Below are 15,430 nucleotides of genomic sequence, written 5' to 3' on the forward strand. Positions count from 1 at the left end.
TTTATGTACGTTTAAGAGCCAAAAAATGTCAATTTTTGTTATCACTTTTTTTAACAAAAAAAAAAGGAAAACAAAAAAACTTCTTTCCAGATTTTATTTTTTGGTTCTAACTGTAGGGGTCCAGTTATTTCATTTTTGTAGCTGAACAGCTGACGTAATTTTGACTTTACCACTACTACTGTTCAACTCCGTAGCCTTGTAATTTTGAACCCAATTCAAAAGACAAGGGAGGAATTTTGCCTCACCTTCGTGGAGGACTTTTTGATGGAACTAACAAGCATTTGCATTACATGGTGTAGAAAACCACGTAAACTTTGCATTTTTAGCATGACAGGTTCATGAGATAATATTTGTTGCTGAAAAAAAAACTATTTCGTCACTAATTAACAAAAATTAGTTGCGCGGCTATAGTGGGGTTCATGAAATACTTTTGATTGTTGAAAATATTTATTTACATTATTTAACATTTACATCATATGCGTAACAAGAAGAGTATTTTTTTTAAATCAAAAATTTAAGGTAAAAATAAAAATTATGAAATAAATATGTTTTTATTGCTTTTCTTCATTTTAAAACTATTTTCTCCAATTTAGTACAACTAAAATGAAAAATAGTGCTTTAAAATATGTTTAATAATTTTTATTTAATATTTTCTCCTAGCAAAAGCAATTAAGAGTTAATAGAGATCATTCATTAGTATGTTCTACATTAACATATCTTTTTTTACACTTATACATGATTCCATATACATTAAAATGAAAATTTTGTTCTTTGTTACAAAAAACATTAATTTCTAGAGTCATTTTAAAATATAAAACAATACAATATGTAAGTGTGCTCTTAGATATACAATATTTGTATACCATATATATATTTGAAGTGAGATATTTCCTTTTTTTTAAACTATATATTGCATAAATTGCATAGTATAAAATTATATAATATATATAATTTCATATAGATTATATAATTAAAATTGCATAGTTTTAAGGGAATAAATTGTGCAATTTTGAATATAGAAATTGGACTTAAGATATTTCCAAGTACAAACATTCTATGTAACTTCGTTATTACAAAATCTTTGTAAAATATGCTTTACAGGAGTCGCTGAGTTACATAAACTCAATGAATAAAATATATATATAATGATATAATAAAGTGAATAAAATCGTATCCAGTTAACATGAAAGCTTGTTAAAATTTTATAACAGCTTAGTTTTACTTGCAATAAAATCCTTTTTCATGTTTCAACACATTCATAAAATATTATAAGTGGCACTACTACATAAATTTGCTTACGTTCATGACACAAAAATATAACATGAATAGTTTATGACTAAAAAGTATATCATGAATATTTTATAACTGAATATTGCCATGGAAATGTTTTAGTAACTTTACAAAAAAAAATATAATATAAACCAAAATATACGTTAAGTCATTTCGGACTTTTTCCGTTCATATGCAAACGTTTTACCGGATATTCTTGTTCTCAAAGTTATTCTTATTACCACATATTTAGTCAAAAATACAAAACTGAAAAGTAAATTTAACAGCTAAAATTATAATCGCTTTCAAATAGGCTTCAATGTATATTTATTCAAATCTTTCACACAAAAAAAAACTTAAATGATATATATATATATATATATATATATATATATATATATATATATATATATATATATATATATATATATATATATATATATATATATATATATATATATATATATATATATATATATATATACATATATATATATATATTTGGGAGGGGGCAAATAAATATATTGTTACATCGAGGGCCTACATTCTTTGGGGAAGCAATCAGATTTTTTTTTAATTTTAATGTTATACACCTAAGAGTCATTACATTATGACCACCCTCCATCTATAACAATGCGTTCGCCCAGGTTTTCATGGTTTCTCGCCCAGGAACAATGTTTTCATGGGGCACATTAGGACCCATAATCCTTATAGAACAATCCCTGACGTCTGTAAGCTACTTGAACATAGTTGCAGACCAGGTTCACCCATTCATGGCAACAGTTTTTCCTGCGGGGGGATGGTGTTTACCAACAGGATAATGCACCATGTCATAAGGGTTGAATCGTCGAGGAACATTCCAGTGGCTTTCAAGTCATGCCTTGGCCTCCAAATTCACCTGACCTTAATCCAACAGAGCATTTGTGCTCCTGCTTGGAAAACCAAATTCGTGATACCACGCTACCCCCTCGCAATGAGAGGGAAGTTGGTGAGCGCTTGGTACCAGATACCTCAGACTACCTATTAGCACCTTGTGGAATCAATGCCACGGCTGGTGCTAGCAGTTTTGAGGGCTAAAGGTGGCTCTACATGTTATTAGCAGGGTGGTCATAATGTAATGGCTCTTCGGTGTATAGGTATTGACTATAAATGTGTTTATATATTATGCAAAAAATTTACTTGCAGAGTGCAAAAATTATGGTTAAATATTAAAAGCAATTGAAATAAATTCAGAAGATAAGATCATAATATACCTGAAAACCGTTTTCATCAAAAATAGTCTTGATATTTTTGTTCGTTTATTCATTTTTTGACCGCCAAGTCAACCAAAAAAGTATGCATGGAGTCCAAAGCAAGAAAATGATTTTCGTTTGTGATTGGTGCTCTACCCACCTTCTACAGAAAAAATTCTATTTCAGATGTTAATGTGATGCTTGTGGTCATTTGTGACTTATGATCAGTTTTTAAAATGAAGGAAATGAAATCGGAGAGGAATGTTACATCTGTGACTTCTTAAGGGATAAGGGAGCAGATTCTAAAAATGGAAGCTCTTGGGGTGGTCAGCAGTGAGTCTTCTTTTTTCAGAAAAATAGAGAAAATAAGGTTAACAATTTGGAGGGAAAAAAATCGTTTTACAGGGGCTCATTGCTTCAAAGAATATCGTTATATTGAGAGGAACATGACATTAATTCATATGCAAGTTTGTCGGGACCACGAAACATTATCGCAATAAAGGGAGTTATTGTTGTATTGGATATCGCAAGGATTCACTGTGTGTATATATATATATATATATATATATATATATATATATATATATATATATATATATATATATATATATATATATATATATATATATATATATATATATATATATATATATATATATATATATATATATATATATATATATATATATATATATATATATGTTTTAGTGACTGTGTGAGATAATAACAAGCTTCAAGAAATTGGCCTTTTTTAAAATCAAAAACTTGATGTTATAATGTGATACCATTTTGATTAGTTTGGAATGTTAACGAAAACAACAAAAATAGATAGGATAATATAAATACACTAAACTGCTGAGGAATTAAGAGATAATCAGTTTTAAAGAATAAAACATTCCAGCAACAGGGGGCTCTTGAACCCCCGTAATTTTTTGACTGACGGCATCATTGTAGTCAGTATCCAGCAAAGGCTGATACCCATTGATCTGAAGCTGGATGGACATCAAGTAACAATCTAGGTTCGAACTCCAGTCCTTTTTCCAATAACATATCAGTGTCTTTAACCACTACGTGTCATGCAAATGCAATAATAAGACGTTTTTTTTTCAAAAAATCACAATTATTGCATTGCTTTTAATAGTGATTAAAGTAATTATGATGCTTGAAACTACAATCAGTGTATTACTTGTAAATTTTTATTTTTCTTATACTTAAAACATCCGCATTTAAAAACAATGCATATATTTAAAAGATTATGTTTTAAGCATAATCATAATTATCATTACAATTGTAGCTGTCAATGTTAAAAGGGAGTACGTAACAGTCTTAAGAAAATAAGTTTTTTGTTTGATTTTGAATATCAATCAACGATTATCAAATACAGAGACATTTTTTAGACAGCTTAAAAAAGAGAATCCGAAAATTTGGAAGCAATCAAAACAATCTTCCACATTTGACACGGTTTTCCTCTTTTTGGTTCTTCTAATATAGATTTGTAACATACCCCCCTTTTAAAACTAACAGCTGCAATTATAGTCATAATTAAAAATTAGCATATCATTTATAATAAAAATCAATCATGGTTACAAGTAACCTTATCAAAGTTTTTAATAAAAACAGCTCTGAAATTAAAATATTTCTCTCTTATTTTATCTAAGAGGAAAATATAATCAAATATTTCGGAAGTATTATAACTCGAATTTGAAATGGCCTTTCTTCAAATTAGATTTTAAATTTTCAGACAGCAGAAAGGTCAAAATTTCTTTTCAGATAAATAAAAAAATTTAAAAAAGTTAGAAGCAAAATATTTTTTATTTTTTTTTTGAAATCCCAAAAAGGACTTTATTTAGTTTCTAAAAAACGAATAAATCCAAGCTTCTGAAACCATTTTTGATATATATTTTAGAAATGTTTCTGATATACTAAAAATATTTGTCGGGACGATTTCATTATTAAAAAAATGCCTTTCTAAACTATCGAAATGGAGAGTTTATAAGATAACATTTCAAATAGAGCCTGCGTGATAAGAATTCAGATTTGTTCTTTTTTGTTATATCGATTACAATATTTCTAATTGGAGTCTTTACTTGGTTATTTGATTTGATCAACTGAAAATAAAATATATAAACACTACAAATTAAAAAAAATTCGTGTACATGATATTCTCAATCAATTCTATCTAGATTAATTCAATTGTTTTCCAGACAAAAACTCTCTAAAGTAAGTTGATTTATATAATTCGTTCTCAAAGGAATGGCTCCTGATTAGTTTAAAAATTTGCCTCAAGCATCGCAATTGATTAAGAAAAATAATACTTATTAATAATCCAATAGCATCCCTAATTCCAGAGATTTTGAGAAAAACAATTCAAATATATTAATTTATCTAAAAATAGGAAAACTTATTAACGAAACATCACATTTAAAGGAGAGTATAAAGTAACAACCAAAATGAAAAATTGTGTTTTCACAAAAAATATTCTTTTAAATCAGTGTTTCCCAAACTTATGACTTTTGTGTACCCTTTCTAAATTTTTCGTAACGCTGAGTACCACTTATAGAGAAATTAATGCATTTTTTACTATAAAAAAATTGAACAAATCACAACTGGCTGTTGACACCACTAATTATTAACTGTTAACTCTGCAAAAAATAGCCAATAGAAAAATACGTAATCGAAAATTTTCATGGTTAGCTTCGTTTTTAAAATTTTTTCTTTTTGAAATTTTCGCTTGTTGCAAGATATTTCGCATAAGAACGCGTAGCCCCGCTAAACTGTTCCGTACCCCCGGGGTACGCGTACCACACTTTGGGAAACACTGTTTTAAATAATCAGTGGTCACTTTGGAAGACGGATAAAGTGATAAGTATATTCTAAATATACGCAGGACAAGGTTACATACAGAATACAAAGCTTATGAATGACGATGAAATTGCATATCAGTTATATTGCTTTCCTTTATTAGTACAATGGAGAGATAAGTGTTGCATAAAGTCAAACAAATTTCTCGTTTTATTTCGCAAAATGATATGTGAATAATCGAGATATTTATTATTTTAATACAATATATGTGAACATGATATGACTAAATGAAGTGATTTTGGCATTAAAGTGGCATATTAAGTAAATAAGGCTTGTTAAAATTAATGTACAAGTTGTTTTCTGTAGCCCTCCATTAATGCATATTTTTTAAACCATTGTTAAAAATTAGTTCAGACAGAAACACGCTAGGACATTCAAATAAACTCAGGAAAAACATTACTGAAATCTACAACTGACGTAGAATAACAAAATCTGTCCCATTGTTAGAGGAAGCAAAAAGGTTATTATTAAAATACCTTCAAGTTTTAACAAGCAATCAAACTGGTTTTCTTCAGTTGAGATTTGGTTCCTTTCAATATCACTTAAATCATTTTTTCCTCACTTAAATACTACGTTTTAAAACGGTATTTTATTTGATGGAATTCTAAAAAAAATAGTAAAGGTGATCAATACGATACATCAGACTTAAATTGTTCTATTTTCTGTATCATTATCACAAAATCAATAATTTTCAAAAAATACAATTGAATTTTCCTTACATTTTCCCGTAAAATTGAGTGAAAAATATAATTGTAAATGCATTTCCCAGATTATTAAAGAGTATTTTTTACATTAAAAATAAAACGAAAAAGTGAATAGAAGGACATAAAACACAGTTTCAACAAAAAACTATAAATTTAATTTACTTTAATTCTACTTTAACAGTTACAGTTGTAAAATGTTTGTTTTAATAAAATAACAAATGTAAAAATCCCCAGGTAATATAATGTAGTCTAATGGAAATACGGATACAAATAATATTTTTTTAATAACGTTTTATATAATGGTGTGTAAAATTCAATCTGCCTTTAAAAAAAATTTAACAGCAACGCATGCACTAGAATAATGATATTGATATTTATTGCGTATTAGAAAATAAAACTCTTTTGCAAAATAAAGTTTTTTTACTCTCTAAGCTTTTTCTTCTCTCTAACAAATATGAAAGGTTTATGTAAAGTAACTTATAAAAACATTTCGTATATTTAAACCATTGAAGTAACTTATGTTTGTTTAAAACTTTGAAGTAATCTGTTCGTTTAAAACTTTGTTACTAATGACTAGAACATTTTAAAAAATTTTAAAGACGAAATTTAAAAAAAAAAATGGTTTAGAAGGTGTACGAAAAACACAATGTTGCATAGATGTTTAAATATAGTTGCATATTTCCCTTCTGTGTTTACCTTAAATTGGTTTCCATTTGAGATTTAATAAATTTCGAGTTAGAAAAATAGTTTCACTTTTTTATTAATCTTCTAAAATAGTTAAAACAAAATTTGTTTACAAAACTTTAATATTTGGAAAAAATATATTAGTGCCATTATTTATCACTTAATTTAAAAAAGAGCGCTGATTTTTTTTCATGCTTTTATACCTTAGCTGCCGTGTATTCTTTCTGTAATAATACACCACATATTATAAATACTTACTAATGCTTAGTTAATTGGACCGAAAAACACTTATTTTTTTTTTTTTTGCAATTTTGATGAAGAATAAATTAGTTGAAATTCAGTCAGACAATTTCAAAAATAACAAAAATCTGCAATTTCTAAAGGTTCATCGAATGTATTAAAATAAAGAAAAAATACGTAAAAAAAAAAAAATTCAGTTCGACAGGAAAATTTTTTACTTTTTTCGCACGAGAAAAGTTGTATAAAGTAATGAGAAATAAAATGACACAAAAAATAAAATTGAAATTAAAAAAAAAAACCTGTTTAAGATGCGTTTCAGGACCCTCAGTATTAAATAGGTCCCCCAGTGGACTGATGGTAAAGACACGGTTCCCAGTAGATCACCGAAGTCAAGCACCACTAGCTGCTGTCAGTAAGCAGGTAGGGACCGAGAGTACACGGCATCGGTCCTCGTTAAACAGTTCTATCGTAAAGTGCTCGACTTCGAAGGCAGTTAGTCGAGCTACCAAAGAGGAGACCAAAATTGCGAAGACATGTCTTCGGATCATCCTCGGGGATATATCCCAACCGTTGCCAATAGCCCATTGTGCAGCTCTAGTGCGACGTAAATAAATACCTACTTATATATCAGCCTCAAATAGCAGTCATTAATCCTTTAAAGAATGCGCAAAACAAATCACAAACCAATATTAAAGCACTTATTTCCCTTTAGTATATGGTGCAACGAAAAGAAACATTTAAACAAAAAGAATGAAAATAAAAATTAAAAAATTGTTTACTTTTTTTAAAATTAAAATTTACTCATTTTTGGGGTAATTTTGAAAGTAGCAGAAAGCTTAAGAGTCAAAACATTATTGTTCACAAACTGTATTCGAATATTGAATTAACTAACGAAATAGAAGCAATTAAATTAAGAAAAAAAGAAACATTCACGCATTGCAATCACGGAGAGGTGGTTGTTTGTACTTATTTTATTGCATATGTAAGTTCTGTAGAATGTGTTAAAGAGCAGTTTTGGATTTAACATTATCCATGCTATAAAGTTGGCATATACGAAAAGAGAACGGACCAACAAGACAAAAAATAAAATATAAATATACATAGTCTGCGTTCGAATTTAAATTCCAAATTTTTATTCCTGCATCGAAAATTCTACTTTTATTTCTTCACCCTATACAACCTTTCCGTACTCTAAAGATCGTTGAAATAAAAGTGTTTTTCAGTCCATATCCTGAAAATAATTTGAGCAATTGATTATAACTAAGTAAGCACAGTACATCAATGCGTCCGTAAAATAATATTAGGGAGATTTCGCACTTTTACGTTAGTGACCGCACGCCCTCGTACATAAGATTTGACTCAACTGCGCATGTGCTCGCGTTCATTTTAGATGCTACTTATCTTTAAGTTACGTTGGAGTGATTAACGCTACAGAGACAAAGCTACAAGCGCGCTGTTTATAGCTTACCCTAGAACTTAAAACGTGGATATGGAATGCGAATTTGAATAAATATATTGATGAAACTTAGAAATGAATCGTGTGATATGATATTACAACAATTAGTTGAACGAAGAGATTATCTACGTCCATTGTAAATTCTTGTTTTGATTTCTTAGTCAAAGTTAAAATACTCCACTGCGTTAGCTTTTATAACTTACGGATTTTTGCAAAATCTCATATTTCCTTTTACATAAGATTGATATTTTTTCACGGGCGCATGCACAGTTCACCAGAATTGAGGCATGCGCAGTTACTTAAAAACTAACGTACGGGAGCTAGCATAAATTTGCGAAATCTTCCTATTATGGCAGTCGAAGAAAGGTGTCTAAAAACGTACATCATCACATTTAAATGACATAATGTTATACCAAACTTTCCTCCTTCTCAACAGCCAGGGAAAAGTTATTTGCTCTCTTAAACTCAGACTCGTGGGTTTTGTTTCCCAAAAGCCCAGTGAAGAATTCTTTCAATGAGTTCTTTGAGTTTTTTGGTAAAATAATTTCATCGCACGACCTCCATTTTTTAGATGGTATTCTCAAAACAGGTGGCTTCAGAAACGACGACGATTTTTCTGAAGTACTCAGAAGCAGACCCACCTTCCCATCTTTGGAATGACTTAACAGAGGACGCATCGACTCGTCTAAATTGAGCATCCCGTTCTTTTTATTCGATTCGGCCGTTTTGTTGCACGCGTTGCATGTCTGTTCAGGTCCGCACACATCACAGTCTTCTGAGCCAATGCTCTCGAGTTTCGGCTTACTGCGGATGCCTTTGGGGACAGGGCCGAGTTCGACTTCTGGTGTCACGACAATGGTGCCGATTTTTTGTAGATCTCCACAACTGCTGGCTGAAGCGTTGCCGTACCAGCTGCTGTTGCTTGGTGTGTGGATCTTGAGCAGTTTTGCCGGATCTCCTCTGCCGAATGAGTGGATGCGTTTTGGAGATCTAGGGCTCTCAGTGGATGACAGCCTTAAGAAAACGGGGACGCCACCGGGTGAAGTAGGAGGTTCTTCTGAATTGTTGACAAATGAACTGTTCCTGCGACTAGCCATAGACCCTCTTCTTGTGGGATCAGCAAGTTTGGGACTCAGTCTTTTTGCATTTTCTTCCCTGGTGACGTTGAAGAGTGGCAGGACAGATTCCGCAGCAGAGTTGGTTCGTTTCTTTGGTCCTTTAACGTGACCTTCCAGCCAATATGTTAAAATCTCACCCTTGCCCTGGAAATAAGAAAATTGAATGTTACTTAAAAGTGTATTTTAATTTATGTGCTAGAAATGCTATTTGTTAACAGCGATGAACTAGATCCTTTATTTTTCTGGAATTTGAAAACGATAATAAATTACAAAACGATGGGTGATCTAGTTGCGCCTTGGTTACTGCTGTACTTTTTAAATGATCTAGTTACGCCTCCGATGTTTTTTCAGTTTTGATTTGTTCTTGAGTATGATGTTTATTTTTTGGTAGAACTGTTATGTTTAAGATTATTAAAAAAGTTGTTAAGTTTTTAACGCTAGTATTGGAAGTTTTTTTTCCAAACAGCGTTGTGTTTTAATTATGTCCTAGCTCGTACTTTATTTCAGTTGTGTTTTTAATCAGTTCTAGTACGCATTTTAACACTATTTGTGTAAAAATAATGTTCTTCATGCGTATTTTTACATTTACGGTACACAAGTTTACATGTAGCGAATCGTATAAAGTTTACTATATAAAAGCGTAAATCTGTTTGGATGCGTGCTCTCTAATAACTCGCGAAATTGGATTGTGTTTTTTTTTTTAAATTTTTTTTCAGTAGTTAGGAAATTTTTAAGGAGTGGCTTTTCACCTGTGCTATGTGGTTCAAAGAAAATTTTCGAAAATTTGAAATTTCATTGATGAAAACCATTTTTTTAGTTTCGTGGTGTAACTACCACAATAAATATTAAATACAAATTCACTAGTATATAGGACATGTTAACTTGATTCTATCTTGAGTTAACTTTTGATAGATGAAGGTTGATATGGTCGATAAATAAAATCCCCCTCAATGGTGACCCGAACGTGATATAAATAAAAAACGAAGGAAAAAGGAAAAAATATATGTTATGAGCTAAAATAAAATCCCCTTCAGTTAATAACATATGCTGTCATTGCAGCATTTTTAAAAATTTAAAAAATAAAAGCTGACGAAACCACAAGAAAAAATTAAATATCCTTAAAGCCCTTAAAACTTACGTTTAAGTGCAGAAGCAAAGCGTGTTAGAAACAAAAATACAGGCTAACATTTAGTTTTCGAAAATTGAAGAAATATCATATTTCATCGTTAGTGGAAATGATAAAGATAAATATGCTTATTCTCATTTGCCCAAATGACATTTCAATGGATTAAATTCTAATACTAAAACATTTTAACATCAACTTTTAATAATAATTAATTTTTCTTATCGTTTTAATCACGAATTTTACATTTTCAAATATTGTATTATTATCCTTCAAATGAAAATACCATAAAGTTTATAAAAAAAATCCACACAGATTTAAAAAAAATCAGTTATTGATTTCAGAAAGACAAATTCGTCAACAAATGAAACAATGCCAGATTCTGATTTACATGAATCACCCGCTATCGATAATATACATAGTTGTATCGTTTGACAATATCGAGAACACCATACGGTAAAATCCTAGAATTGCCCACCCTTGGCGACTTTTCGAAATCTGGCCAAGTTGGCGATTATTATTGGGATCAACGTTGTTGTTTTATTATTAAAAACAGTTTCAATTTTTTACAAATTTATTAAAATATTTTTAATAAAATAAAATAAAACAAAAATCAAAATAGACGCTCTGTAAGGTTGCAACATATCTTCCGGAAATATCTTCCACAAACCTAGTTTCGCGAGATTTCTAGCTGGAAATATAAGAGTGGGAAACATGACTGGAAAAAGCAAAAATGTTTTTTTCTTCTTCTTTTTTTTTTTTACAATTTTCATTTTCATATATTTCGTTTTTCTTTGGTCTTAAGTCTTTGTTCAGGTAATTACTGTTTAGGTTATCCATACGTTTAAAAGACATCCAGGTGTAATGAATGTATAAACTGTGAAGTGCACCCTAACAGGTTGTACCTTGATTAGTATATTTATCAGTATCACCCATTAATTACATTATGATTGATTAATAATAATAATTAGTATAATGTAATACTGATTTAATTAGTGTCAGTAATAATCTTTAATTTGATTGATCTTTGTGTATATTTGGGAAAATCTAATAACAACATGTCATCAAGATAAACCATTTTATAAAATGGTAAATCATTCTTTAATACTACCTAAATTTTTATAATAGAATATATGATAAATTTTAAGCTCTTGTCACTGGAGTTTCCTGGGTTTTTTTTATTCAGTTTTGAATTGTTAAACTTTAGAAGTAGTTTTGAATTGCTTGAATAAATTACACACAAAATAAACCAATAAAAATGATGAAGAAATTCAACAAAAAAAAAGAAGCTAAATCAATAATATTTTATGTCTTGTGCATTTTTTAAAATAATAAAACAACTCCCAGTACTGTAATAAAAACTTTTTTTCGAATAATATAAAAGCAGTATGACGATTTCCAAAAAGTATATAAATACATTTTCATCTTACTTTCATGTTTACCAACCCTCGCTCTGTTGTTTGGTAACCACCCAACTTGTCAAGATACTCTTTACATTGAGGGCTGATATGAATTTTGAGGGCTAAAAAGACACAGAAGACACAACATTTAACATTTTTCTTTTTAAAAAATATTTATTCATTTTATATATTCTATATAAAATCATTTCAAAATAAAATAACATTTAATACATTTGCATTTAATAAACGTATGCTACCTGAATCATAACAAGTAATCTAAAAATTAAAAACAAATTCAAAGTCAATTCCTACTTCGGTCAACGAAGAAAAATTTAATTTTAGCTACTTTTTATTAAATAAGTACAATTTTTGTCCCCTATAAATTTAATATTAGTTAATTAAATTTAATATTAGTTAATTAAATTTAATCTATGAATTAATATTTGAAAAACTGCATTAACATCAAGTGCCATCTACTATAAGTTTTTAAAAAATGTATTTGAACTTAAGTGGATGATTAAAAAGTATTTTATTAAAGATTGAAAATTTGAACAAGATATGGGGAAAGCGGGAATGCACGGTTGGTTCTAGTAAATGTTCCGATAAGGTACCCGTATGATCAATAAAAATATTTCCATATATCTCCAACTGTTCAAGATTCCGCCTTAAACATAGCCATGATAAAGCAAAAATCCTAAGAATCTTTTATTGAAATAATGACTAATTTTGAACAGTTAAACGCATTCAACCAGAAAACTTTTCATTCAACAGCGAGCATTTGAAGATTTTAATGAATGTCTGAATGAATTTTATAATCATCCTCGAATAAATTTTAAGCCAATATGCGCTGTTTCGTACGAGCTACACAATATGAAGACTCTCTGGTCTTTTAAGACTAGGAAATATATTCAGAACTCGGAAATATATTCAGAAAATTTAAAAGCCTAAAGAGGAAATATTTTACCAAAACAGGGATCTAAAAAGTGAAATTTAGAATAATTTTTCACATAATTACCTTGGCCATTGGATTCCATCCTTGATGCTGTATTAACAGCATCACCAAATAAACAGTATCTTGGCATGGTTAAGCCAACAACTCCGGCACAAACAGGGCCTATAAACAAATATTGGTTTGAATAATTAATAAAAGTGTCTCAGTAAATTATTACCAGCCTGAAACAGTTTCTACAGTCCCAAGGCCAAATTATTACACGAATTATATAAGATTCTATGTAAAATCTTAATTATCAGGTGATACTATACAGCTTTATTGCTTTTACCAGACTGAAACCGGTTAGTACTTGTTCATGTTCTTGTATAGTTAGATGAAATTAGATGATATATAACAGGGATGGCGAACCAATGGCACGCGTGCCATTTATGGCACGCGACACAATATTTTGGGCACTCCACCGATCACAATTGTTGTTACACTATGAATTGTTTTTACACAAATGTTATTACGCTATGAAGCATATGTAACAATTAAATTAAAATTCACAAACAACAAACAAAATAATAAACAATTATTAATAAAAAAATTAAAAATTAATTCTAAAAAACAATTGTTAACAGTAAAAAACAAGCTAACAATAAATAACTAGCAAAAAAAAAATCAACAGTCCTGCTTAAACTAACAACCTAATATAAGTTATTGGTCATCTAATCTGCAACAACAGAAGTCACACTGATGTTACTTTAAGTTGAATTACTTATGTAACTGAGACATTGCAAAATTTTTTTTTCTCAATGTAAATAAAGAGTTTTGAATTCATTGTAATTAGTATTATTATTTTCCCAATAATCACGAAGTCAAAATTATTTGACGGCATGTCTATGATCTCATTAAGCAATTTTTTAGAGAAAATGGCACGTTGGTGTATAAAGGTTCGCCACCCCTGATATATAATATAAATTTAATGATAAGATACATTAGACGATATATTATATAAATATAGAATATTTATTATATCAAGCATATATTAGTATGTTATAATAATTAGATCAAATAATTATACGCACTGTAGTGTTTTAATAATGGCATGTTTTGCACGAGTTTATATGCAGTGTTTATAGTCTTATATTTATGGGCTTTCATAGAGGAGATTTTTTTTAATGCTTCTCATTTGTATTTATTTCTAACGTATTGCATTACAATGTTAACCAATTAATGCACAAACATGAACAAGTTCAGCCGCGTAAAAACAATAAAGCTGTATAGTATCACATGATAATTAAGATTTTACATAGAATCTTATAGTGCGTCTAATAATTATTAACTATTTATGCGACTATATAATTATAAATTTCCAATGCTCCTCTTTCCATCCGTTTAACTTACCGTTGTTTGTTTTTTTTTTAAATAAATCAGTGTATTTTTAAAAATGAAAAAGAGACGATACAACCAAATTTAAATAAGTAAATAAAATACAATGTGAAAAACATCAATAAGTAAAACTTTATTTTTACACTTTCTACAGAAAAGGAAAATTATGTTAAGTATGTTCACTATTGTTACTTATTATTTTAACAAGGAGCCATATTGCAACAAACAATAATATTTCCATTTCAACTAAATTAAAACTAATATTTACCTTAGCTTTCGCAAGAATTTTATCATGGGAATTTTACAATGCGCTTTTTACAGAGCCATGATGGTTCAGGGGATAGAGGGTTCGTCTTCCAATGATGTGAAATGGGTTCGAATCCCAGCGAAGGCTGATCAATGCGAATTTCGCATAAGGCTTGTACCGACCACAGTGTTGACGTAAAATATCTTAACTGGTAGACGGATCATGATTTAGAGTCCCCTTGCCGCAAGGCTAACTGTGGGTGGTTTTCATGGTTTTACTCTCCAATAACGCAAACGCGGTTTAGTTCCATCGAAAAGTCCTCTACGAAGGCAGTTTTCTCACAATACTTGATTCAAGAGTCTCCTCGTCTTCTGGATTGGGTTCAAAATAACAAGGCTATGGAGTTGAACATTAGTAGTCGTAAACCCAAAATTGGGTCGGCTGTTCAACGACGGTTATAAAATATAAAATTAAAAAATACGCTTTACGCATGAATATTACCAATGTACAAGTATTTATAGCAAGCATTCTGATAAAAAAAGAAAATTAAAAAAATAAATAAATAAAATATAAAAAAAAACTAAAATAGCGTCGAGAATTTCTGAATAAATAAGCTGCATAAATTAAGAAGAATAGAAGAATGATGTATATTCCAAACATAATTAGCATTGCACGGTGGAAATAATACGAAATTTTCCCTCCTAACTCATTTCAACGTTACCCTTATAACTTATTTCAACGTTAAAGAAACATCAAAAAAATTGCAGAC

General features: G+C 29.5%; 1 protein-coding gene across 1 annotated transcript in view; it reads right to left on the minus strand.

Moving 5' to 3' along the window:
- Window positions 1-5,969: 5,969 nt before the first annotated feature.
- Window positions 5,970-15,430, minus strand: part of LOC107454842 (receptor-type guanylate cyclase Gyc76C) — a 255,986-nt gene continuing 246,525 nt past the window's right edge. Inside the window, exons 20-22 of the mRNA XM_087166312.1 lie at window positions 13,104-13,202; window positions 12,119-12,210; window positions 5,970-9,709 (exon numbers count right to left, since the gene is read on the minus strand). Of these exons, the coding sequence (XP_087022438.1) occupies window positions 8,855-9,709; window positions 12,119-12,210; window positions 13,104-13,202 (1,046 nt within the window). The 3' untranslated portion in view covers window positions 5,970-8,854. The remainder of the gene's footprint in view (window positions 9,710-12,118; window positions 12,211-13,103; window positions 13,203-15,430) is intronic.

The sequence above is a fragment of the Parasteatoda tepidariorum genome, chromosome 6, assembly GCF_982258835.1.
Source record: "Parasteatoda tepidariorum strain Cologne lab strain chromosome 6, Ptep-v5.0, whole genome shotgun sequence".
NCBI lineage: Eukaryota > Metazoa > Arthropoda > Arachnida > Araneae > Theridiidae > Parasteatoda > Parasteatoda tepidariorum.